The sequence below is a fragment of the Parus major genome, chromosome 1A (genome assembly GCF_001522545.3).
Source record: "Parus major isolate Abel chromosome 1A, Parus_major1.1, whole genome shotgun sequence".
NCBI classification, from domain to species: Eukaryota; Metazoa; Chordata; class Aves; order Passeriformes; family Paridae; genus Parus; species Parus major.
The window spans coordinates 12,193,215-12,216,852 of record NC_031773.1 but is presented as its reverse complement, the minus strand read 5'-3'; the positions used below and the strand labels follow the sequence as shown (position 1 = coordinate 12,216,852).

The 23,638-nt window shown below is 40.5% G+C and overlaps 1 protein-coding gene across 3 annotated transcripts in view; it reads right to left on the bottom strand.

Moving 5' to 3' along the window:
* LHFPL3 (LHFPL tetraspan subfamily member 3) overlaps window positions 1-23,638 on the bottom strand; it is a 232,630-nt gene that overhangs the window by 57,821 nt on the left and 151,171 nt on the right. For all 3 annotated transcript variants that reach the window (XM_015628717.1, XM_015628718.1, XM_015628716.1), the window contains exon 2: window positions 20,173-20,409. In XM_015628717.1, the coding sequence (XP_015484203.1) occupies window positions 20,173-20,409 (237 nt within the window). The remainder of the gene's footprint in view (window positions 1-20,172; window positions 20,410-23,638) is intronic.

The window sequence follows — 23,638 nt, the reverse complement described above, 5'->3', positions numbered from 1 at the left end:
TTTTGGAAATCAACTCCATCAAATTGTGTGGTGTCAACATGAAAATGTTGTGCACAGGTGGGTATGTCCAAATGCAGGTGTTAAGGAAAGAAGAGGGAATTTAGCTGAAGATGTGGTTATAAAGCATACTTAACTCCTTCATGGATGCCCTTATTGCAAAGAATAATGGTGCTTTATAATGTGGCCCGAGTCTCCTTTTCTCATGGTGGAATTGGATGCAGGACTGATCTAGCTCTAGCTTCAGGCCAGTGAAAAAGCTCCCAGTGGCTTTGGCACAGTAGGTTCACCCCACTGTGTGAAAGGCTCAATGGATTCATGTACCCATGGAAAACTGATGCCTTATTCTGCTCCCCACTGCCCCCACTCTGGCAAAATCAGCCTTCCTTTAAGGGTGTAATGCACTTGGATTTGAGCACTTTTCTAAGACAGAGCAATGTGTCTCAAAAAGAATGAATTTGTTGGTGTTAAGTTTCATCAGCTTCCCAGTGGACCAGACAATCTGTTCCATCATGCTGGAAAGTGTTTTACAATTCACAGAATTAAAGTACAATGGGATTAATTGTTAGTAATTACTGTCTTGCTTTGAGGAGTTCAGGTGAATGTCTCCAATGTTCATCTACATTTTTCTCATTTTAAGAAAAGGCTGTTAAATCCCCAAATGAGGCAGATGTTGCCGGTTTCTGTACATGACATCCTTCACCCCCAGCTGTGAAAACAATGCTGTACCTGTCATTTGTTTTGTACTGAATTAATGGAGTTTGGAAAACATATCACATCCTCAGTAGTTGATGGACATGTTAATAATGTCTTAGTTTTTGCAGAAGCATGACCCAGTTTCATTCTCACATTGGCACTGCAGTTAACTACAGCAGTTGTTATATATACAGCATACAGTTAACTTCAGCATTTAATGCAAACAGGTGCCACTGCTGGAAGGCTTCTGTGCCTTACCTGAATGGAAAATCCCTTCTAATCTCAGATGAAACAGCACAACTGGCTAATACTTGCTTTACACTGGTATACTGACCACTTCAGTATGCACCAGTCTTTCCAAATGGCCTGAGAAACTTTTCAGGTCAGCAAGCAGCCATGTCAACCTTGTTGCCATCACCAAGACAGTTGTGTGACTGTCCCTGCTTCCACTGCCTCCCAAACATGCCATGTGCTGTGCAGTAACAGCCTGGGTGTCCCTGCAGCTGCAGGACACTTCTGTGCTCTGATGACCACCACTACAGGAATATATTCCCTTTTTTTGCTCTACGAGCTTTGACATGCAGCTCAGCAGCCACGAGGAGGAGGATGGAGTTTGTGCCCAGGGGCAGAGGTTTGAGGAGAGGAAGGCATGTGGACCTCCTTTCTTTGGTGGTGAGCTTTTGGATCAGCTGATATACAATACATATTAATAGAGTACCCAAAACACCTTACTGTGCCACAATACAGTGATTGCTAATGGAGATTTTCTGTTCTAATGGAGACTAAAAGACAAATAGACTTAAAATAAACCCTTATTCTAGCTCAGTTGCTAGAATGGAAATCTAATTTTGTCTCACTCCTGTTAAGAAATAGCTGTTTCGCCTCTCCTCAAAGTGAAAAGGATAGTGGTTCAGACCAAAAGCCATGGTGCATTGTATCAAAAATAATCAGTTTCTAAGAATTTAAAAATTAATATTTTATATTTAATATTTTTGTAACTTCACATGGTGTGGTTTTTTTCTTCCTGGTCAAACTTTTGGCAAAAGGAGAAAAAGAAAATCAAAGATTTCTTACTAACATGACAAACAGAAAACCTCTGCATTATGTGGAACTATTTTGGTTGGTCTTCCTCTTTCCTGGAATTTGCTAAGAGTTAAATGATCACTGATAAGAATGCTTGCAGCAAACAAAGACTGAGATATCAAAGCAATAGCATGAGTTTTATTTTTGTGTATCTTGGTGAATGCTCCTTACTGCTGACCTGCAGCAGTTCAGCCGGAGCAGTTGCTACAGCTGCTGAAGTTTCTCAGGACAATCACTCAACATGCACGGTCCTGCTCAACCTGCTGATCAATGAGACACATTTTCCCTGTGCTGTCCAGGTTCAGGGGCTGCTGCTTGCAGAAGTGGAAAAGCCCTGAGCTGGCCAGAGTGCAGAGGAGCCTGGCAGGACATTAATGAGGAGGTGGCAGTAATGAGCTCCAGCCCTCAGCCCTGGGTGCATCCTGCCTGGCAGACATGCATGGCAGCCTCCTGCTGAGCCACCAGCACCTCGAGGGACAGGTGCCACCTTGTCCCCAGCAGCACTACCACCCTCCCATCACAACCTGACCTGCTTGCTGTGTATAGACATACCCCACCCCAGTGTTTGCCAGATGAACTCCGGGCACTTTGGGATTTACAGGCATGCTGTGCAGACATAGCACCTACAATTCTTGGCCTTGTCCTTCTGAGCAGAACAAGATTTCTGCTGTTCCCTCTTTGGCTCTCTCTTAGGTTGTTTGGACAAAACAGCACCTCCTTTCATCTTCCTAAGTTTGATCAGAGTTATTTTAAACAAATTGGTTTTTTACAATAGTATTTTATTGTATCTAGTTCAAGAGCAGCTCCAACCAGTTTAGAAGTGTTAGCTGACAAATCCTTAGAGAAGATGATGGAAGCAAGCAAATAGTGCTGGTGCCTCTGCAGAACAGGCAGGAAACTGAGGCATGGAGCAGTTATGTGCTCTGTAAGTCACACAGAACTGGAAATAACCTTTTGACTGCCCACTCCTCCTCCTCTAGCCTCAAGGTGAGGACTGGTTCCAGCCCCCTCCTGTTCTGCTTTTTGGGTACTTTTGAACAAATGCAGCGTTCATTTTGAATCCGGCCAAGTGTAGTTATTTCAGCACTGGATTACTGTTCCTTTCCTGTCCCTAACTGTGTTTCTTTTGATTGCAGAGAGCTAGACAAGCTGTCCACAAGGCACGCTGGGCAGTGATGCTGGGGGACACTTGGTGTTTGCTTATCACAAAGTAACACAACTCTGAGGTCCCTGTGCAGCTGCCTGTGTCTGAAAGGGGGGACACAGCTGTGACAGGGGGGTTAATTCTCCACTCAAGCCCATAAATCATGCATGTCAACAGGGTTTCTTAGCTCAACCAGTACTGCAATAATGTAGCTATGAGACTGTGAAGGTCTGAGCCAGGCTCTGCCCTGCGTAGGCTACTGTGAGCTTTGGGATCTGTGCACTGTGTTACATGAAGTGATACACACATGGCCAAAGATAAAAATATTCAAAATGCTCCTTTCCAGATGGAAATAGGGATTATTAAAAGAATAAAGGAAATGTCTATGCAGGTGAGAGACTGTATGGGAAAGGGTGGATGTTCAATAGAAGGTGCTTTCCAAATCAGCTTCTCCTGAGTTTGACCCATTGGTTGCACTGTTGCCAAAAAGTTGCACTGGAACAGGTTTGGATTGGATATTAGGAAATACTTCTTCATGGAAAAGCTTGTCAAGCACTGGAACAGTCTGCTCAGGGAAGTGGTTGAATCACCACCCCTGAAGGTATTTCAAAAAAGTTTAGATGTGGCCCTTGGAAACATGGTTTAATGGTGGATTTGGCAGTGCTGGGTTAGCGGTTGGACTTGATCCTAGAGGTCTCTTCCAACCTAAAGAATTCTGCTGTTCTGTGATCCAGTGTAACAGCATCTCAGCAATATCCGGAGGAAACAACGCACGGGAATTGGAATGCAAAGACCAAACCAGCAGCTCAAAGCACTTTCACTTGGCACAAGGTGCTGTGCAGATATAGCTGAGTCCTAAACCCAGGATGGCTGTGTCAGCTCCAAGCTGTGCTGACGCACGAGGCATCTGGAACGGGTGCTGGTACGGAGCCACGCTGCTGCAGCTGCCTCCAGGCCTGAAATGGGCCATGTTCCTCAGGGCCAGCAACTCCAAACCCCACCATGGCCCCACAGCACTGCTGCTCCTTCCTTCTCAGGCCCAAGGAGTCATGTGCATGGAGGAACACCTTGCTGCAGGCCAAGTTTAGATGTACTGGTGCTCTTCTAAAGCTGTCTCAGCATGTACAGAAATTGAATTAAGAAGACTTTTCCCTTGGGTACCAATCACTTTGCATTCTGCCCTTTTTTTTTCCTTTTTTTTTCAGATGCTTTGAACCAGGAGTTATAGAAGTTTTTGTTTCAGGAGAAAAACCCTGGCTTAATAGTTTTGTTATAGCAAAGATTACAGACTTGGTTCAAATCTTGCTCACACCTCTGTAAGGCCTGAAGTTTATTGCAGCCACAGCAAGAGTCAGGTAATGTTGGTTTATCCTGGATGCACACTCCACTGGCAAAAGCCTGCTCATGCCCCCACTGTCTGTTGTAGATGCTGGGTCTGGGTTCAGACTAAAAGATAACTGAGACCTGGACCAGAGGCAGCACACACCAGAGCAGTGCTGACTAGGCAGCACAGCAACTGCACATACTTTTATCCCACATTTTCCTTAGTCATAACTAGTGAAATGATACTTCAAAATGCTGCATTGCCTAGCCCAGCTCTTCTTTATCTATTACTCTTTAAAGGAAATTGCTGCAAAGGGTTGATTGACAGGATTTGTGAATATAGTTTTTGCTTATCTACAAACCACTTATGCTGCAGGCACTGCTTGTCTATTGCTCAATAGAAACCGATAATATCTATTTTCTGGAAGCTGGAGGTTTCCCAGACGTGGTCCATGTCTGTTTCAGTTTGTCAGATGCAGCAAACATCCCATCTTTAATCAGTATTGTAGACTGCATCTCATGAACCTGGTAGCATAAGGCTTGGTAACGCCTGGCACATTTGAACCATAATTGGTAGATGAGAATTGATTATCTTGTATGCACTAGCCTTCAGGAAAGTTTCTTACAGCAGCTGCTGAAATGATAGTATCTCCTAGAAGATTATCATTGGCAGAGCCAGGTTTGTTGGTTCTACTTTGTTTATCTTTGCCTGAACAAGGGAACAAATTCTCCAAAGCACAGGCTGAGATCTTATCAGTCAGAATGCGATAGGCAGTTCCCTGGCACGTTTCTTGAGCTGCCCCCACACCAAAGCTCTGAGTGAAAGGTACTGGCCGTGCCTGTGTTACAAATATTTTAAAGCATAACTGTTAGGTAAATAGACAATTTTTCAGTTCAATGACTGGAGCAAGCAGTGGAAAAAATAGTTTGGGAATGAACTGAAACAGAGTTTTTACAGTTTCTATTGAAAAATGGAGTTCCCATGACTTCCCATTGTACTGCTTTCTTTAAAGTTAAACTGAATTTTTTCACTAAATACTTTTAGAGTTACTTAGATACTTAAATAACCTTTTTATTGGTCAGCTTTAAACAAGCCTAATGTTGCATGAGTGGTACAGGAAATCAGTGCCTGACTTTCAATGGACAGCGTGTGTGCTCCTTCTCCCATATGGACAGGGTATAATGACCCAGCTCCTCTGTCACGGCCCCTTGACACCTCCACAGCAACACCCTGTTTCCTCTTAGACCCCTGCACCTCCTATCTATGATTCTTATCTTTCTCATGTCCTCAGGTCCTTCGAAAGTACTTCTGGCTCCCTTTCTGCCTTGGACATTTCCAAACTCCCATACTTCCCACATGCCAAAATGTCTCTTAGAGCCTCTTATCTACACTTGTCTTCATTTTCCTTACACTTTTAAATATGTATAGATATGTATTTATATACACACATACACATGTGCCATGTGTTCCATGTACCCTACCTACTTTATTTAGCCTGACAGATGATCCAGAAAAGGCAGGAAGGGTGGCATATGTGACATGAGATTTATGCTGACTTGGTTAACCAAGAGCTAATAAGGACTGAATCTCTTTCCTGGCTTTCCCTTATGATGTGGAATCATATGCCAATTTTTTTATTCATACATTAATCTCCAAAACACTTCTGGGAGTTTTAAATTTTCATGATGTCAGCCTTTGTCAAATTTCATTGAAATTGGACAATGGGTTTAAAGGTTATTAGAGAAGGGGATTGATAAACAAGTGGGCAGACAAGAAATGTAATTGCATAAGGAAATTATTCTGATGGGGAAATTAGGATTTTTTGCTTTCAGATATCAAAATGAAATCTACTAGCATAAAAAAAATCCAACTAAAGCAAAGCTTAAATTCAAGAGCTGTCCATTAAAAAGTTTTGCTTCCTGAAACACTATTGGTCATTGAAATTGCAGTTTGTAAAAAAAGGGTCCATTCTAGGGCTTATGTTGGTTTAAGATCTAGCTGGTGCATATCATGCCACAAGGGATCACACTGAAATTGCTGAAACTAAAGTAAAATTTCTGAACCTATTGATTGCTGTTGAAATAGTCCTTCTGTCACTAGAAAATGGCAGACAAAGGAAAATCATAACCATGAGAGAGTAAATTTCTTGGAAACTTGGAGAAAGAAATGTCATGAACTAGGTGAATTCACTTGACTAGTTCAATAGAATTCAAGGTGGAGTGGGAATGCCAAGAGACTGCTGTACATTTCAAGGCAGGCACCTACCCAGGAAAGCTGACCTTTGGCCCTCCCACAAAGCCCTGCCCAAAATGCAGCAACTCTCTCCTGCCATATTTACATGGCATCAATGTCCATCACGTGCCCAGTCATCAAGGACAGTCCTGTCAGGAGCATGCCATGAGCATTGTTCAGGAGAGACTTCAATTTTTGAGTGCATCATATCCAATACTGACAACCTGTGTTCAGAGACTTGAGAGGCATGTCGAGGTAAATTCCCTTTCTGGCAGCAGGTAGTTGATAGCTAAAGGTAGCAGACCAAGGATGAAGGCATCCAAACCTACAAATGTTCGGCATTCCTCAGTCTCCCCAGTTAGAATGTTTGCTAGCACGGGGTAACGATACATGTATTTTTTTTGTTATTGCATTAGTCTACTATCAGCTGTGCAGAAAAAACCTCTTTGTACATACTTCAGCAATTAGTCATTCTCCAGATTCAGTTTTCAGTCAATTTTTGTCAAATATCTGCTGTACTTGAGTCAATGATCCAGAAATGAAAAGTACCAACTACCTCAAACTGTCAAAGCTATCCAGTTCACAAATTCCACTCTTATAAAAAGGCACAAAATGTTAACTAGTCTGGACAAGTGATGAATTGCTGCATTCTTTTCCTGCTAAAATAATGGAATTAATCAATGCAGTGGACTATAGCTAAAACAGCCCACATATATTTTTTATATGGTAACATTCAAAGCGAGCTAAGAACAATCATATAATTTTTAACACTTTTACTAGTAATTCTTAGAAAGTAATATTAGACATACATTAAAAAATTCCTTTAACTTCTGGTTTTCATCTGCTTAAATGATGATACAATCTCTTTTTTTTTTCTCTCCTTTAATTATGAAAACAAATTGAGAAAATGCCTGGTCCTGGGATTATGAAAGTTGAAGATCTTAAAGAAAATTGAAATAAAGATATTTGCTAAGCAAGTGGTCTATAGAAACATGCTCTATTAAAAGAGAGGGGAAAAACACAGCAAAAAACAAAAATAAAGGAGAACCAAGGTGGAACTGAGGGACAGCTGAGGAAATCTGACAGAAGAAGAAAATGAATGTTTAATATTATTTTTAAAATGTCTAGTTTGAAAGAAATTTACTTTCTCTCTTTGCAACTTTTTTGATGGAGACCTTAATTTACATCAGAAGGCAGCCTAACTATAGGTCTAGACAAACAAAGGCTGATAACTGTGATTTCTATGCTATGCAGAGCTTTAGAGAACATTCTGAAGAATAATGGGACAGAATGCAATGCAGCTGTAGCGTGGATAGATGGTGCTGAACCAGCCTGATGGGTTTTAGGTGTAGCTCCAGCATATTAAAAAATAATCTAAATAGCACACAGCGTGCCACGGCAGGACTGATGTCACCTTCCAGCAGGATCCCTGGCTGTGAGTGTCCTCCCTGCTGGGGTAACTGTGCCTGAGCTCCCCGTGCTCCGAGGAGCCCTGGCCCTTCCAGTGCCCCTGGAGCGTTCAAGGCTTGTGGGAACACTCCACACAGGGCACCCCGGGAAGGGATAAGCACAGAAGCTGAGAAGATGCTGCCACTCAAAGTGTGTGTACTCCCAGCCACAGGCATAAAGTAAGGATTTGGGTGGAAAGGGAAATGATATGAAGATGCCATTAACCCTTTCAGGAGCACCAACTGGACCCAGACCCAGACTGCTGGTTGCTGTTTTCCTACTCACAGGACCATCAATTTCCTTTCCTAGACTTCCCTTTGTATTTCTTCATTAAGTCAGATTTAGTTTTTGCCTAAAAATGGGCTCCCTTCCTAAGTAGACACCCTGTGAGAGCCAGAGAACCAAGAAGTGGCCTTTGTACTTCCTCTTTGCATGCAGCTCCAGCTTCCCCAGAGGTTCCTAGGCGGCTCTTTCAAAAACAGTTTCCATAGAACAGAGAACCAAAGTCAGTGTTAGCCTATCTGCAGAGGTTTTGGAGACTATTTTGGGTGAGCACATACTCTGCATATATCTGCAGGCAGATCAACTGCACTAAAAGGCAATGGATGAGCTCCAGTTGGACCTAGGGAAGAAGGTCACACCCTGGCAAATTGTTTGAGACCAGTATCTTATATAGAAATTACTCCAAAGTATTAAATACTATCAGTTCATGCTGTAATCCTCCATACTTAGCATTTTTATAACATTTTTATACCTGTATTTGTGTCTGAGTACAACTATAGTGCCTCTAACCTTTGTGAGAACTGGTTGATAGATGAGCAGACTCAGGCTTGAATGTCAGCTGCTCACTAGTGTATAAATGATTGATCAGTGTATAAACCTGCTCATCTTCTGGCTTCATTGTAAACAAACAAATTCTAATCATTTCACAGAGTCTTTTGAGGGATTTATTTAAGGTAAACTTGTCAACCCTCTTCAGGAAAAAAAGTAGGGCTGATGGTTATAAGGGAAGATTTATTTTACTTAATAACGTGTCATCTTTGTCCATATGGGCTAAGAATGAACATCTACAGAGTAGCAGGGAGCATACAAAACTGAGGCAGACAAAGCAGGGCAGTCTTGCTCTTCAGACACTTACTGCCTCTGCTTGGAAGTGCTGAGGCTATACAGCACTGAGTACCCAGAGATTTTCAACCATCTTTGTAAATTCAACAATAGGATTCTGCAGGCTAGTTCTGAAAGTACACAGAAATAACCCCTTAACTCTGATAGAAAGTTTTATTCTCCCAAGCAAACTGCTCCTTAAGCATTTGGAATTACTTCTTTCCATGTTGCTAAATCCAGAATTTCTATTAAGGATGCAAACACTGTTTTTGTGGCTGTTCCTGTAAGTACAGCACTTTGATACTTTCCCAGCATGGCTTCAGTACTGAATTTCCTTTAAAATTTTTTTTCTTCTCCTTAACATTTGAAACATGTTGAATGATTTCTAGCACACTTCCACTTTCTCTAGTAGACCAATATTTGTCTCTGCAGGATATATGATGTCTGATCTTTACTGCTTTATCAGTTTTACTTGCAAGGGGTCAGCCAGTTGTTATTGTCAGCTATGATAGTTCTTGAAAGGAAATGTGGATGTGCTTGATATACATCAGACATTAAAACACCTGAAAAATTTTGGTTTGAATTTCTGTGGTCAAGAATTTGTGTAAGATTCATGGCTATTTAAAAATTTTATGAATTGCTCTAATGGCTGAAATTTACTCCCACCCTCTAAAATTTTTACCGGTTTCACAGGATGAAGCTTGCCCCTCTCCTCTGCATAATCAGGTACAAAATGCCCAGTGGAAAAAAAAAAAGAGTATTTTGGATCAACAATCTACTTAAGAATAAAAAGAATAGTTGTAAACACTTTGCATAAAATGAGTCCATTTTACTTATGCCAGTTGAATTTGGTTTCTGAATGTACTCCTTCTGAAGTAATCACTAAATAACAGAATTACTGTACTCTGCAGAGATTCCAGATGCATCCATTTTAGAGGGCATTTACATAATGCTGCTGTTTTTCTCAACTCTTATCTGGTGTGCTCTCATCTGTCATGTATATTGTTATAGTAAGAATGTAAAAGTACAGCTGAACTGTTGCCTCTGTGCTCAGGAAGCAAGAGTATTTCTCCCTTTACGTGTCATTGGCAATGCTGGTGGATTTCCTCGGTATTTTAAGATGGTTGTCTACATTTTGGACCCTGCAGTGGGCACTCAGGGTCTGCAGCTGTTCCAGGCAGTGGGGAGCATCCACACTGCAAAGATCTACTGTAATTGACTGAGCTGTCCAAAGGCAGTGAGAAGTTATGAAACCCTTGGAAGAGTGGGAAAGCAAAGCAAAATTATAGGAGGCACAAAGTGTCCTGACCCTGTTAGTTCTGAGAATTGGGTTTTTGTGTCTGAATTCAGCACACATGCAGAAAAGAGAGAAGGTGGCTGCTGGTCTTTTGAGCATCTTTGCATCTCCTAGTGAGGAAGGAGGAGATAGACCCACAATATCCAGATTTTCTCCAGATTACTAGGTGCCATTGGCAATGCCCATTTTCTCTTTCAGCTGCTGCAGTGAAGAGGCCCAAGGAACTCTTCATGTGTGTTGCCAAATGGCTCACTCTATAAGCATGGTCTGACACATAAGCTACATCAAGGAGTAAGAAAAGCAGCAGACAGAGCAGGTGAAATGCCAGCCCAGCCACACTGCAGACAGAAGGGCTTCACCAGAGGAAGCACTGAGCAGGAGCAGAGGGGCTGTGACTTCTCTGGGCATGGCAGAGTCAGAACTGCTCCTGGAACAAAGTCCAGCTCTGACTGCACATTTTGCACAGTGCTGATAAACTGGAGGGGACTCAGGACATCCTACAGCCTGTGTGATACTGGGGGTGGTTGAAATGGTCACATTGAGCCTTTCAGCCTCTATCAAACACAAAGTCATACAAAGAGCAGCGAGGTTTGTTTTCAGCATGCATGAAATAGAGAGGAACATCCATGCAGTGATTAGGAGAGAATCAGCTGGGAGCATCAGAAAGCAGGAACTGAGGGAAATAGCATATAGGATCCAGACTAATGGTCTGCTTTGTGTCAAATGCTGTCACCTAGAAAGGTGCAAGCACTTGGAGATGAAAGAACATTTTAAGATGAATAACTGTGTGCAATGATGTCCTCATGCCAGCTCATTATCATCCTGAAAATTTTTGGATTTACAAAACTAGGGTGAAAGTGGCTTGTAAAGTAAAACATGCTGTGGTGGTGTAAATATATTTAGTCAAACAGGATTACATCTAAACATCTATTTTCAGCTTTACTATGTCTGTTGAATATATTTTGTGGTAAATGCTTTTGAGGAAATATCTCTGACAACTGGAGTGCTTGCATGCAAGATAACTGAAAGATTAAACATAATGACATGCACCACATGATATGAACAAAATAATTGATTTATTTTAAAAACATGAATTAGAAAAAAATATAACTGCCATATATAAGAGATAGGAAAAATTTTGTTAAAATATCTTTGTATTATAATTTCACTTTTTTTTTTACTGTGTATGTTTTTAGCAAATGAAGCCAGGACATACCTACAGCAATCTTAGTGCAATATTACTCACTAATATCACATCTGTTTCCTCTTCCACTGCTGTTTTCTGGTATTCTATCAAGCAGAACTGTACAGACCTATCAAAGTCAACAGACAGAGACCTCAGAAGTCAGGAGTGCAATTCTAATTTTCAGTTGCAGCAAACATGGGCTAAGTAGGGTCATGCTGGAGCCAAGGACCTAAACTATGTGTATGCCCTAGTCTGAGCCTGTCCCAGGGCCAAGCTTCTCAGGCATCCAGGGAAAGGTCAGTGGGAACAACAAACTGGAGTTCACCAAGCTTGTTATTCAAGAGGAGATGAGGGACTCAACAGAAAGTGCAGATCAACTCTGTAAGTAGTCCAGAACATGAACAGCTTTAACGTTCCAGACTAAAGCTATATATTAATAACTAGTTAAAAAGATACACACTGTTAGCAACAATCAGGTCAACTTTTGTTTTATACTGTAGTAATTTGTATCTCTAAGAGAAAGCAGGAAGAGCCAGATATCTCAAATATCTCATTAGCTATGGCTTGAATGTCTGCTTGAATATAATTTTAGGAAGCAGGAATATTTGCTTTGCTTTCATTTGGATTTTTTGATAGCTCCTTTTTTCTAAAACTACTGAAAGCCTTTATTTCTATTGATACAATGCCCAGAAAGAAGGAGGTTACCTTCAATTATTTTCAGGTGTTTTGCTTGCAGATAGAAAATAATTCTGGCATTAGGAAAATGTTGGAGAAGGATCACAACAAGTTCACAGTGGAATGAGGTGTTGAAGCTAATGACTTTTAAAATCATGATAAAGATTTCCAAGGAAACCACTGGAACTTGCTGCAAGAGGGATAAATTTTAACTCAGTGCTAGAGGCCCGCTCTGTGTATGATGACATCAGGGCTGGTAGAAACATAAGGACAGCCCAGACAGCTCTTGGAAGTGGTGGGTTGGACTGGACAGCAGAAATGTCCTATCAACAGCTATTTCCACAGTCCAGATTCTTGGCACAAACCTTCATTATTTTGTCTGCACGAACACTTTGTTGAAAAACATTAATGCAAGGGCAACTGAGTCATGAGCATTTTTTGATGTTCCTCCTACAAATGTGGTTCCTCTCAGTAAGGAAGAAGGATAGTGGAGTATCATAATTTCTGTGTGTCACTAATCCTACCTGGAATGAAATATGTGTCAGCTACTTCTCTTTTATAGTTCTATATTGTGAAATAGCTTTTTTTTTTTTGTCCAAACTTCAAAACACCATTTCTAATGCAGGTACTAGTGATGGCATGGTCAGACTTGTTGCCTTCTAGCTCAGTAAGCATCATTGTGCTTGTAACAGGGCATAGACTTCCCTTTAAGTTAACAACACAGGTCTCCAGATCTGTCCAGGCTCACTATGGACTTGTCTTGACCAGGCTGGAGATTTGTCTGTAGCTTGTAGCAGGACTGTCTAATATCTTTATCTCCCATTCCCATTCATCCTGCCCCTCTGCTGCACTATGGAATTTTTCAGCTAAGCACAGAGCCTGTTAAGTGCATTGAGTTACCTATACTATTTAAGAAGCATTTTTGAGGCTGCCTAGTTGGTTTTTTTTTGCTGCAAATTTTTCTGTAAGACCCTATCCTTTAAGTCTGTCATATCAGGAGCTCATCAAATGGAACAAGAATTTCTTTAACTGGGCTATTGTATGAGAGTCCTTGCAGAGGGTAACAGCAAGTGGGATACATCTTCCTATGAGACAGAAAGCAATTCACTATGTTTTTCTTCATTAATCAGTGGGGAGCTAGGACTCTTTATTCATGGTCTCCAGCTTCTATAGTTAAGTAATTAATGCATGTGTTTAGGACTAATTTTACTTTCTCATTATAGAAAGTAGAGCTGGAAAGGAACTGTTGGATCAGCTGATGTATCAATCAGTACTATTGCAAGATTGACCTTTATTTAATAAGGTGTTTTAATCAGCTTTTGACTTTTAGTCTTGATGTCTCATTTGCCTGCCCTTAAGAGTATCATCTTTTAGCATATTGGCAAAGCAGTTCCTTGACAAAATACTTTTATCAGACCTTAATTTTGGAATACATATTTTAATAATAATTTCACCATCATTTGCTTTCTCTAATTCCTCTTTCATTGCTGAACCACAACATATCAACAGAGTACTCTCATTCCTTCCCATTTAAAAGACAGAGAAATGTAAAAAATCAAATGATAGATTTGATCCAATATGAGAATCAGGAATCAAACTCCGCTTTCTGAACACCACTCCAAAACTTTTGTCTTGGTTCTATTCAATACTAGAAGAAAAATCTAAGTAGCTTACTGCATACCTACGCATGTGCTTCTCATAAGCTCATAAAACCAAAAATAGACATTTTCAAAAAGAAGACCTTAAAGTGTCTTCCAAGTTTGTGTCAAAACCCCTTGAATTCTGATCTCACTTTCCCATTTCTTCCCCTCAGTTTCTATTAAAACCTCCAAAACACTTTGTCACTAGAGATCAGGGCTGGAATCTGAAAACCTTCTACCTAAGGAGTGAAGACCCTCAAACTCCTCGAACTCCTCAAAGTGGGGCAAAACATCAGTGTCCTGTCCAGCACACTGTAGCCTGCTATGGAGGAGGGAGCCAAAAATCCTCTGGCTGTTCTGCTTTGTGTGTGGCCAGAATTCCACACACACTGGGCAATAGAGTGCATGACACTAAGACACTGCACAGGAAGGTTCTGGATGTGGTCCAATGACTGTTCATTTACTCCTTGGATGAAACTTTATACTGTGGGCATGGGTCCTACAGCAGTGCTGTGAATATCTTCATTCTGGAGAGATTATATTCTGTCTGATGCCAAACACAATAAAATCTCCATGTTTATATTTTCTCTTTTACAATATTATTTACATAGTTGAAATCACAGGAAAATGGTTGTTATTATCAAAAGAAGAAAATTTTGGGGGAAAAATATAAAAAAAATCTGTTAGTTTGGCTTCTTGTTGCAGGTTTTCAGATGAAATATTTGTCTACGGTTCTTTTAACTCAGAGCTACTTGGAGCTCATTGTGGAGGTGATACCTGAAGGAAAATAGGTTGTAATTGAACAAGGAAATTAACAAGTGGATCTAATTGCAGTGGTGCTATGCTAGATGAGCCACTTACCAGTTGAAGCTCAAAGAGAGCATGTGAACTCTTCACAGCTGTGTTAGAACTTTGTTCTTGGCTGACATGGCAGGGAATCATGTTTTGAAGAGAGAAATGAGGAATTCCTAGCCAGGACCCTATGACTGTGGACTTAAGAGTCTGATTTTGCCTTTGAAAAGGAGGGTACCTTAATACTTCTTATTTTGAGGCAAGGGGATAAACCTTTTAATATAGACCCAGGTTTCTCTGACCAGCTGCAGCCTGGTGAGAGCATCACAGATAATCACAGTAATATATCACAGATCCCTCCTCAATGAATTTCTTGGATATTTCCCTTCTCAAATGGGAATTCAAGTGGTTGAATTTGTTCTGAGATCATAATCACCTTAAATACTTTGCCCAAACAGCCACACACCAAAGTAGCAGGAGTCTGAAGTGGGTGACTCTTGGACTCTTTAGAAAAGAAGGAAGGAGGGGGACTAGCAACAAGAAGAGAAGCACCAGTATGAAATTGGGTAGATACTAACATAAATCTTGCCTTTCATTTGTGAAAGTATTTTTATCATTGTAATGTACACCCTAACTGAAATGAAAATGAGCACACACTGACTTTTTATCAGGAGGGGTTGGGGGTACATAACTTTGTGACAAAGGGACTATATAAATATATTGGACAAAGAACATGGGTATACAGGGGTATATATGGTGCTCTGTCTGCATTTGTACTCTTTATTACTACAAGAGCTGCTGATAATTCTTTTATGTGTTGTAGCTATCTGGGAAAACTTAAATTGGATCTCAATATTCACAATAATATATCTAATTTTGAACACGTTGACCTGAATATTTGTTAGTACATGCCATGAAAGCTACATGCTGACAAGCAGAGCTTTGCAATTTCGCAGCAGTTTGCATGTTCACTGCATCCTGAGCTATTTTCCTTTTGAAGGATGGTAGCTGATGAGCATTCTACCCTGTCATCCTTCCATGGGGCAGGTGAGCTCCTGTCACGCAGCTATTTTTTTTTTACAGAAGAGGCTTTTTTCAGCAGTGATCCTATGTAGGCTATTCCTGTTTGGAGAAAATGATTCTTTAGCTAAAGATGTGTAAATCTCCATGCAATACTACCTTTCTTTCTTTTACTGAAAGTTGCTTTATCACCAATAACAACATTCCCTTACTTTCTGTCTTTTAAGCATGTTTATTCTGCAGTGACTGCAGCTCAGATGTATGGATCCAGCCTTCAACAGCCTGGAGAGTAAGGAGGGTGGAAAGTGTCAGCCAGCTGGGCTGGGCATCCTGCACTGAGCTCTCTGCAACGTGGCTGTTGGGAGCAGTGGGATGTACTTTGGGTCCATGCGAGTTACAATCACTGGAAGGTGGATAAATCCTTCAGGTTTTTTGTCTCCCAGCTCCCTTTACCTGTTTCATCTCTAGGCTAGTAACTCCAGGAAATCTTTAATGCAAATTGCTTGTGACCCATTGCTTATATTGCTTACATGAACTCCAAAGATGAGTCAAATGTTACACAGCCTGTGAAGCTGTTCTGTCCATTGGAAAAGCCACAACTGTTCACAAAGTGCATCTTCTACCTGCCCTGACTGATACTATCAAACAGGATAGTGTCTTCTGAATGCTCTTGTATTTATCACTCATAATGCAGACCATAACTGCATACTCTATTCTACATTTCTACCATAAACAAAGTTGCTGTGCGCTCTCAAATTCTTTTGGAAATGTCTCATTTGGTCTTGTCTACCTCTGGCCAAAACTTAAATTTTATGTCATCAAGACATTAGAGTTCAAAATGTTAAATCATGTAATTACACAACACATCAAGGTTCATGCCTGATGTTGATGGCTCACAATCATGTTGAGGAAACTTAAAGCTAAGATGAATTCTGACTATTTTTGTTAGTGCCCTGTATGACATTACTTAAATGGCATACAGACCTATAAGTCATTACCATTAGCTCCTATAAATTAAAGAAAACCATAAATTAAAGAAAACCATGTGATACAGTTCTCTGCACCCTTTGCTAATGGCATAAAGATAACAGGAAAGTCTTCTTATAAATACCATTTTTCCCTTCAAATGTCAGTTTTAAAGTAAAAAACTTATGAATTATTGTGTAAAATTTGTAATATTAGGAAACTGCATTAAAGAGACTATAAGCTGAAGAAACTCTTTCAAATTTGAGTTAGAGCTCTGAGACATGGAAGTTGCATGGTAGTTTGCTCTCACACCTTAGCAAATAAGAAATGAGCAAGCACTATTTTTATCATGTAGTGAAAAAGGGAAACTTTCATTTATAGCTAAACCATTTCTTCTGCCATGAATAATTTTAACAGTCAAATTCCTTACTTACAAGTATTCATTAACCTTTGTAAATATACAGAACTGTAGGCATCAAAAGCACAGAGCAGGTGGACAATTCAGCATGGTAATGAAAGCTACAGAGAAGTACAGCTTTTTCTTTTTCAGTCATCTTCTCACATTTTTACCATCCTGTTGTGTTTCATATACATTTAACTCTTTCCTTGCCAACAATGCTCAGACAGCTGGCAACAGGTACTTGCTCAGCTACCACAGACTCTCATTAATGAACCTGTGGGAGCTGATCTGCATCAAAGCCTCCAGACAAAACTACCTGATTAAGAAAACATCTGCTCAGATGTCTGATCATTGCCTATTAATTTCTTGCTCTTGAAGGTTTTTTCCACATAAATGAGCACTGTTGTGATTCTCATACTTAATTTATCGTGTCTTACCCACTGCTGAGCTAATATATCATGTCACCCACTTGCACGGGGCAAAGTCCCAGCAGCAGAGGATGAGCTGACAGGGAAAATGAAGGTTCTTCTCAGGTACAGCGTTGATTGCTCTCTGGGTGCATTCTCCTGTAAAGCCATGATGGAGCCACGACTGTCCTTTAAGGGGATCCTTTTCTTATCACAGATTATGGGACATCCAGGCCAACACCACCACAAAGGGGAAGGAGTCACTGGGATCCCACCCAATGGACATCCATGACCACCCAGAAGTAGGTTTTGTCCCTTGGAAGGCAGCAGCACAGGGGTTCCTCCCTGAGAAAGGGTCATTCTTTACCCATACCTGCTAATCCAGAAGCAGAAGCCAGCACAAGCCTGAAGGCAGATCTCGTGTAGATGACGAAGGGGAAGAAAGGGAGGGAGGGTATCTAATACTCATGGTTACTTGTTATAAGAGCTTTGACTTCACATTGTAGGAGCAGCTTGGAAAGCTGAGGGTGGTATTTTCTATATCCATACTCTTATCTTTCTGTTTATATGGGAGATATGCTAGTGCTATCTGCATATAGCAGATTTTTCACATCCTGACCATTTCCAGGAGATGCACACATGCTCTGCATGTGAACTAATGCTGACAAGTAGTTCTCCACTATCTCTTATTCTGGAAGGGGGACAGGGGCTGTGGTTTATGGGGTAGATATCAAAGCACTCATGCATGTTCAGTGCACAGGGGCACAGACCAATGCCACTGCCATGTTCTGCCAGGTCTCCTCTGGGCTGAAGCTGTGCAACACTTGCAGGTGGGAAAATTCTGGGGGGCTTGGGAGGATTTAGACTTGCCCTGTTGTTGCTTAACAGAAGTTTTTTGTAACAAGAGGGGAGAGAATGTCCTTTTTAGAAGCCAGGTTGACTCTTTTTCACTTAATTTGAAGGACATTTTAAAAAGTTGTGATCATTAGGCTTGATTTTGAAGGGCAGAGTGGGGTAGATCCCTTTTTATTGAGTTCTGGTTTGGTTTGAAGCCAGTGGTGTGGTATGTTTCTGTGTTTAATCCAAGGAAATTGAGCTGCTGAATGATTTTTTCTGACATGCTGAGGACCAAATGTTCTGGCACGTGTTTGTGCCAGAGATGTGAGAGGTGATGAGGCTCCAGAAGCCGTTTTTTGCTCACAAGGTGCCAAAACAGATGCATTTCTTTGATACAAGTAGTGGTTGGGTACATGAGCTCTATATGTGTAGACAAATCAGGCATAGTGGTGATGCCAAAAGCACTTGTGGCATAGCTGTGAATGCCCTTCTGACAAGTATTTTGATTTTCAAATGCAGATGAATATTATCCTTACAGGAAAAGGTCACAGGGATAGTGTTTAAAGCAGATGCCCTCAATTTACAGGACAGATTCACACACATGATTGCAAGCAACACACACTTTCCTTAACTCACATTAGTAGGCTCCACCCAGGTCTGGAATCACATGTGATATTCAGTCTTCAAGTCCATTTATCTTTGGGCTTAGTGTGTGCTGACTGCAATCCAGCAAGCAGAGGCCACTGCTGCTGTCAGGTGTACAGATAATGGTGCTCTGGAGCAGGACTGAGGCCAGCTATTTTCACACAACACAGGCTGCCAAACACCAATCCAGTGGTGAAAAGCTCCTGATATCTTTGCTATTATTAGAAGCAGCCCACAAAATTACAAAGGTGGTAGATGAGCTGAACGTAGAATCCTGCTCTCGGGGACAGTCAGTGAAACTAGCAGGGGATCAATTTGAAACAGATAAAAGAAAGTACTTCTTTAGCAGTCAGTAGTGTGCTTCAGGAACTTGCTGCCGTGCAGGGCTGGAGAAGCTGACAGTATCAGCAGGTTTAGAGGGGATTAGACAGATTCAGGGACAACAAGCCCATTAAAAAGATAAGGTAGGGACATGCCCTCTGTGGTATCTATCACATCATCTACTCAGCTGCGATGCCAGGGGAGCACAAGGGGAAGGGGCTGCAGAAATCAGCCAGGGCTGCGCACACTCACTAAAAAACATCTGTCTTCCTGCACTGTGTGACAAATTACTGGTCCAAGCCAGTTTCATATATTTAATTTAGAAATGAGTTTTATCCCCAAAGCACTGCACGAGCATTCAGTCACTACAGCATCCTAGATTCCCATGAGCTGACTCATGAGCTCAAAGCAGCACACTCAAGCTAGAACTGGGACTCTTCTTCATTCCAGGCTCTAATCCTTGGTCCACCAATTCCTCGCTGCATGGGCAGTCCCATTACACAGCTCCTTGCCAGTCCCCAGCACTGCCCCCTTGCTGTGTACTGTGCTGACACATATGCCATGTTACAGACATTCATATTACATTGCAAAATCCTATAGGAACCAAGGGAACAAATCTTGCATGGGGTGCAGAAAAATATGAAGACAGTGAAAATTAAATGCTAATGAAATACTGTACAAGGGAAGAACACAATAACATCCCATCCACAGCTCTAAAAGCGAAGGATAATTCATGTGTAGTGCAGAAATTACGTCAGTTTTGAGCTGTCTTAGATTATTGGAGGCTGAAATATAAAACTTCCTCTGCCCTTTGCATTTATTCTTTCCCAGCAATGTAGGAAGTAAGCCAGCATGCCAACTTTTAAGCATAAAATAAAATGAAATTGAAACTGATTATTATTTTTAAGCAATTGCTCTTGAGGCCATCCAACAATAGTGTTTCTAAAGCAGTCCTACCTTTGTTTTCCAACTTGAGCTCCTCTGCTAGCAAGCTGTCTTGTCTGTTTCCAAGCACAAATGCCAGAAATGAGAGGATCAGGGCATCCAAGATTCCAATAATTGCCAGGATATACGCCCAGCGGACTGAACAAGCCCCCAGCGTGTACTTGTCTGTCTTTTCACCACACATCCGTTTTACCTCATCTGAATCCCAGCCATCAGGAAAAATCATACAACCCAGGACGAGACAGGCAGCTTGGAGAAAAAAGAAAAGGAGAACAATGGGATAATGAGACCAAGCTTTCATTTTGATGAGAACCTACAAAGTTATCATTAGAGCAATAGACTTTTTCATCCTGAACTCCAAAGCTAGTATACAAGAAAACAAGTCATGGAATGACATGCTGTGATTAAGTATTTAATATAAAAACCTAAGATGCAACATCAGTTGCACACCTTGCTTAAAAAGCTGTTACATCCTGAATCCCTGGTCAGGTTTTGCATCAGTACAATCACATTTTCCTTGTGTTACCAATTTCTTCACTGCAATATGAAAGGACCTCACAACACCAAAAGGAAAAATGGTTAATAACCTGGATATTCAAGGGTAACACTGGGTTACTGTCAACTTGTCAGGCAAACAACCAGTTTAAAAGAGAGGAAAAAACCTACTTATCATTTCTGGTAATCTGCCCTTTTATCCTAACCCATGAACACTGGACTTCCTCACTATCCACCCAAAGGCAGAGCTTGATACATTCCAAGTGTTGCCTCACAGAGGGCAGCTCCATCCCAGCGCCTGTCTGGTCTGTGCTAAGCACTGTGTGGCCCTTCATGATGACACTCCAGTCATGGGAGCTATCCCACCATATCTGAAACTGCAATGACATCAAAGCCCTGTGACTGCACACAGATCTCTAGTTCCTCCTGTTTGTCCTCCATTCTCCAAGCATTGGTGTACAGATATTTTATGGAAATATTTGATGGTGTCAGTGTCCCAGCAGGGGTGCAAAGGGATCCCCCACAGTCCTGTCCTGTGGTTATGTCTTTGGCTGCTTGTGCTTTGAGACGCTCTCTTAAGCTTTCTTTTGTTACTGGGGTGGTTGCTATAGTTCTCTCCTTCCACATCTTATGTCTGTGAAGCCTAGCTATGTCCCCATTCTCCTTCAAATCCAGTTTAAAGCTCTCTCAATGAGCTCTGCTAACTCCAGACATAAAATTCTTTGGGACAGGTGGACCTTATTTGTTGCTAGCAGGCTTGGTGTTGTATAAACTGACCTATGATCAAACATCTGCAAATTTTTCTGGTAACACCTGTCTTGAAGCCAGGTGGAGTCACCTTCAGCAGGAGAGGATAGCATACAAAAATAAAGTAACATAAAAAAATTTAAAAAATAATGATTATTGTTAAATGGGTTAATTTCTTGGTTTTTATTCCATTTAAGAGAATTGGAAAAATCGATTTGCTTTCAGTAATTACTTGTATTGCCTTTTCTGACTTGGAAACACACATTTCCATCATTATCCCTTCTATCTTAGTATGGCTGATGAGATACAATGGATCCTAAACCTGATTTTATAAGTCTTAATATTATATTGATGCAATATGCTCAAAATTGCAGGTTAATGTGTTAATTCAGAAGAACGCATTGTGTGGCTTTCAGCCTTTGAAGTTTTTGTTGAGTAAGACCTCTGTTTGGAAATGACAGTTTATACACCAAGTAGTTTGTGCCACCAGCAGCTGCTGTCACTGTGGGATTGGTTTCTTGTTGTGACAGGTTCCTTGTCTTTTCTGGACAAGCACAGGCATTATCATTTTACATACCTCTAACACCCACAAAATAAAACCAGACTTACAGTGGATCAATATGATAGAACACTGGAAGAGGGATGTGTAAAGAGAGTTCAGAAATGGTAGTTTCCTTTTGATAGCTACACAATTGCTGTAGACAATGTCTTGAAAGCATATCTGCAGAAAACATCTGGAAAGGAGTAAAAGATGCAACCAAGTTCCTCCTGAAGAGCTAATTTGTGTGAAAATAAAATAGCTTGTGATACCTTCAAGGACAATTAGGCTTAGAAACATGGATGATTAGATAATGACCAATCTAATCATAACATGCAGGTTGGACAAATTGTAAATTTCGTATTGCCTGCCTTAACTCATTTACACAATTACATAAGATCTTTCAAAGACCTTAGAGACGAACAGTAAAACAATTTATTTTCTTGAGCTGCTTAAACACTCTTCCAAAAAGTGGAGTTGCACTCACATTTAAGAGTTTCTCTCATACTTGCAAGGAACTCCACTCAAATGATGCAGCAAATCTGCAAACTTCTTGTGTTCATGAAAATGTTCATATTTACCCAGCTAACTGTTGACAAAGTTTCATTTAGTATATCACAGCAACATAAACAGCAAAGCCAGTTTACTTTTATTAATTATCCTCAAAATGTGAGAAAGCTTAATGCTCAGTTAATGATCAATAGATGTGAATTTTTCTGCTAATTGTGCATGAATAATTAGCAAATACCAACATCTCTATTGTTTTTTATTACACAGCAGATCAGACACATTCTTAGTACTTCCTAAAAGTAATTTAACTTTGTTCTTTTGCACATAGGTAATTAAAAAAATGGACTCTTATCTCAGGAATTCAGTGTACAGCTTCCCAGCTGTACTCCTCAGATTTCCAATTAACTCATCTTTCCTGAAGTTTGTTCCTGCATTCTTTGATATACTTGCTTAAATTTCTGGAGTCATTCTGTTGATTGCAGTTGGACTTCTCTTGGTAATAAGACACACAGGTAAATGGTGTCTGGACTAGATTTCTTTACATAAAGACAGATACCAAGGAGGAGTTATTATTATTTCCTCTTTTCCCTATACAGTTAAGATGCTTTGTACTAGATGACTACTTAGTCAACATCTTCAGGTGCAGGAATCACACCTTACCTGTAGAGGGTAACATAAGTAAGAATAGTCAACCTTGAGTCTTTGTTGAGGAAATATTTTGCACTGAATGCCTTTAAGAACACAGACTTGCTCAATAACATAAACAGGTAATGATTATTTTATCAGCTACAAGATTGAAAAGACAGATATGAAATCCACCTACTGGTCTACTTTGCATTGCTGGGAATTTTTACATTGAAATTCTGCTACAGAGGATTAGAAGACTTTTCTCTAAAATGAAATTACTTTCAGTTTTATACAAATTTGTGAACTGGAAATAATTTTATGCAATTTCAGTGAAATTGCTAAGAGATGATTTTATAAGACTAACATGGGTCCCATATCTTTGTCTAACTTTGACTGCCTATAATGGCAAAGTTACTGAAATGAAAATTTAACAAAAGTTACTGCTGTTTTGCTACTAAGTAGTAATAGTGTTCTAATGAATTCAGAAAATTTTGGATTTGAAAAGTTCAAAAACAAAATGAAAACCCTTAAATCATCAGCTCCTATGGATTCTTTGATTCA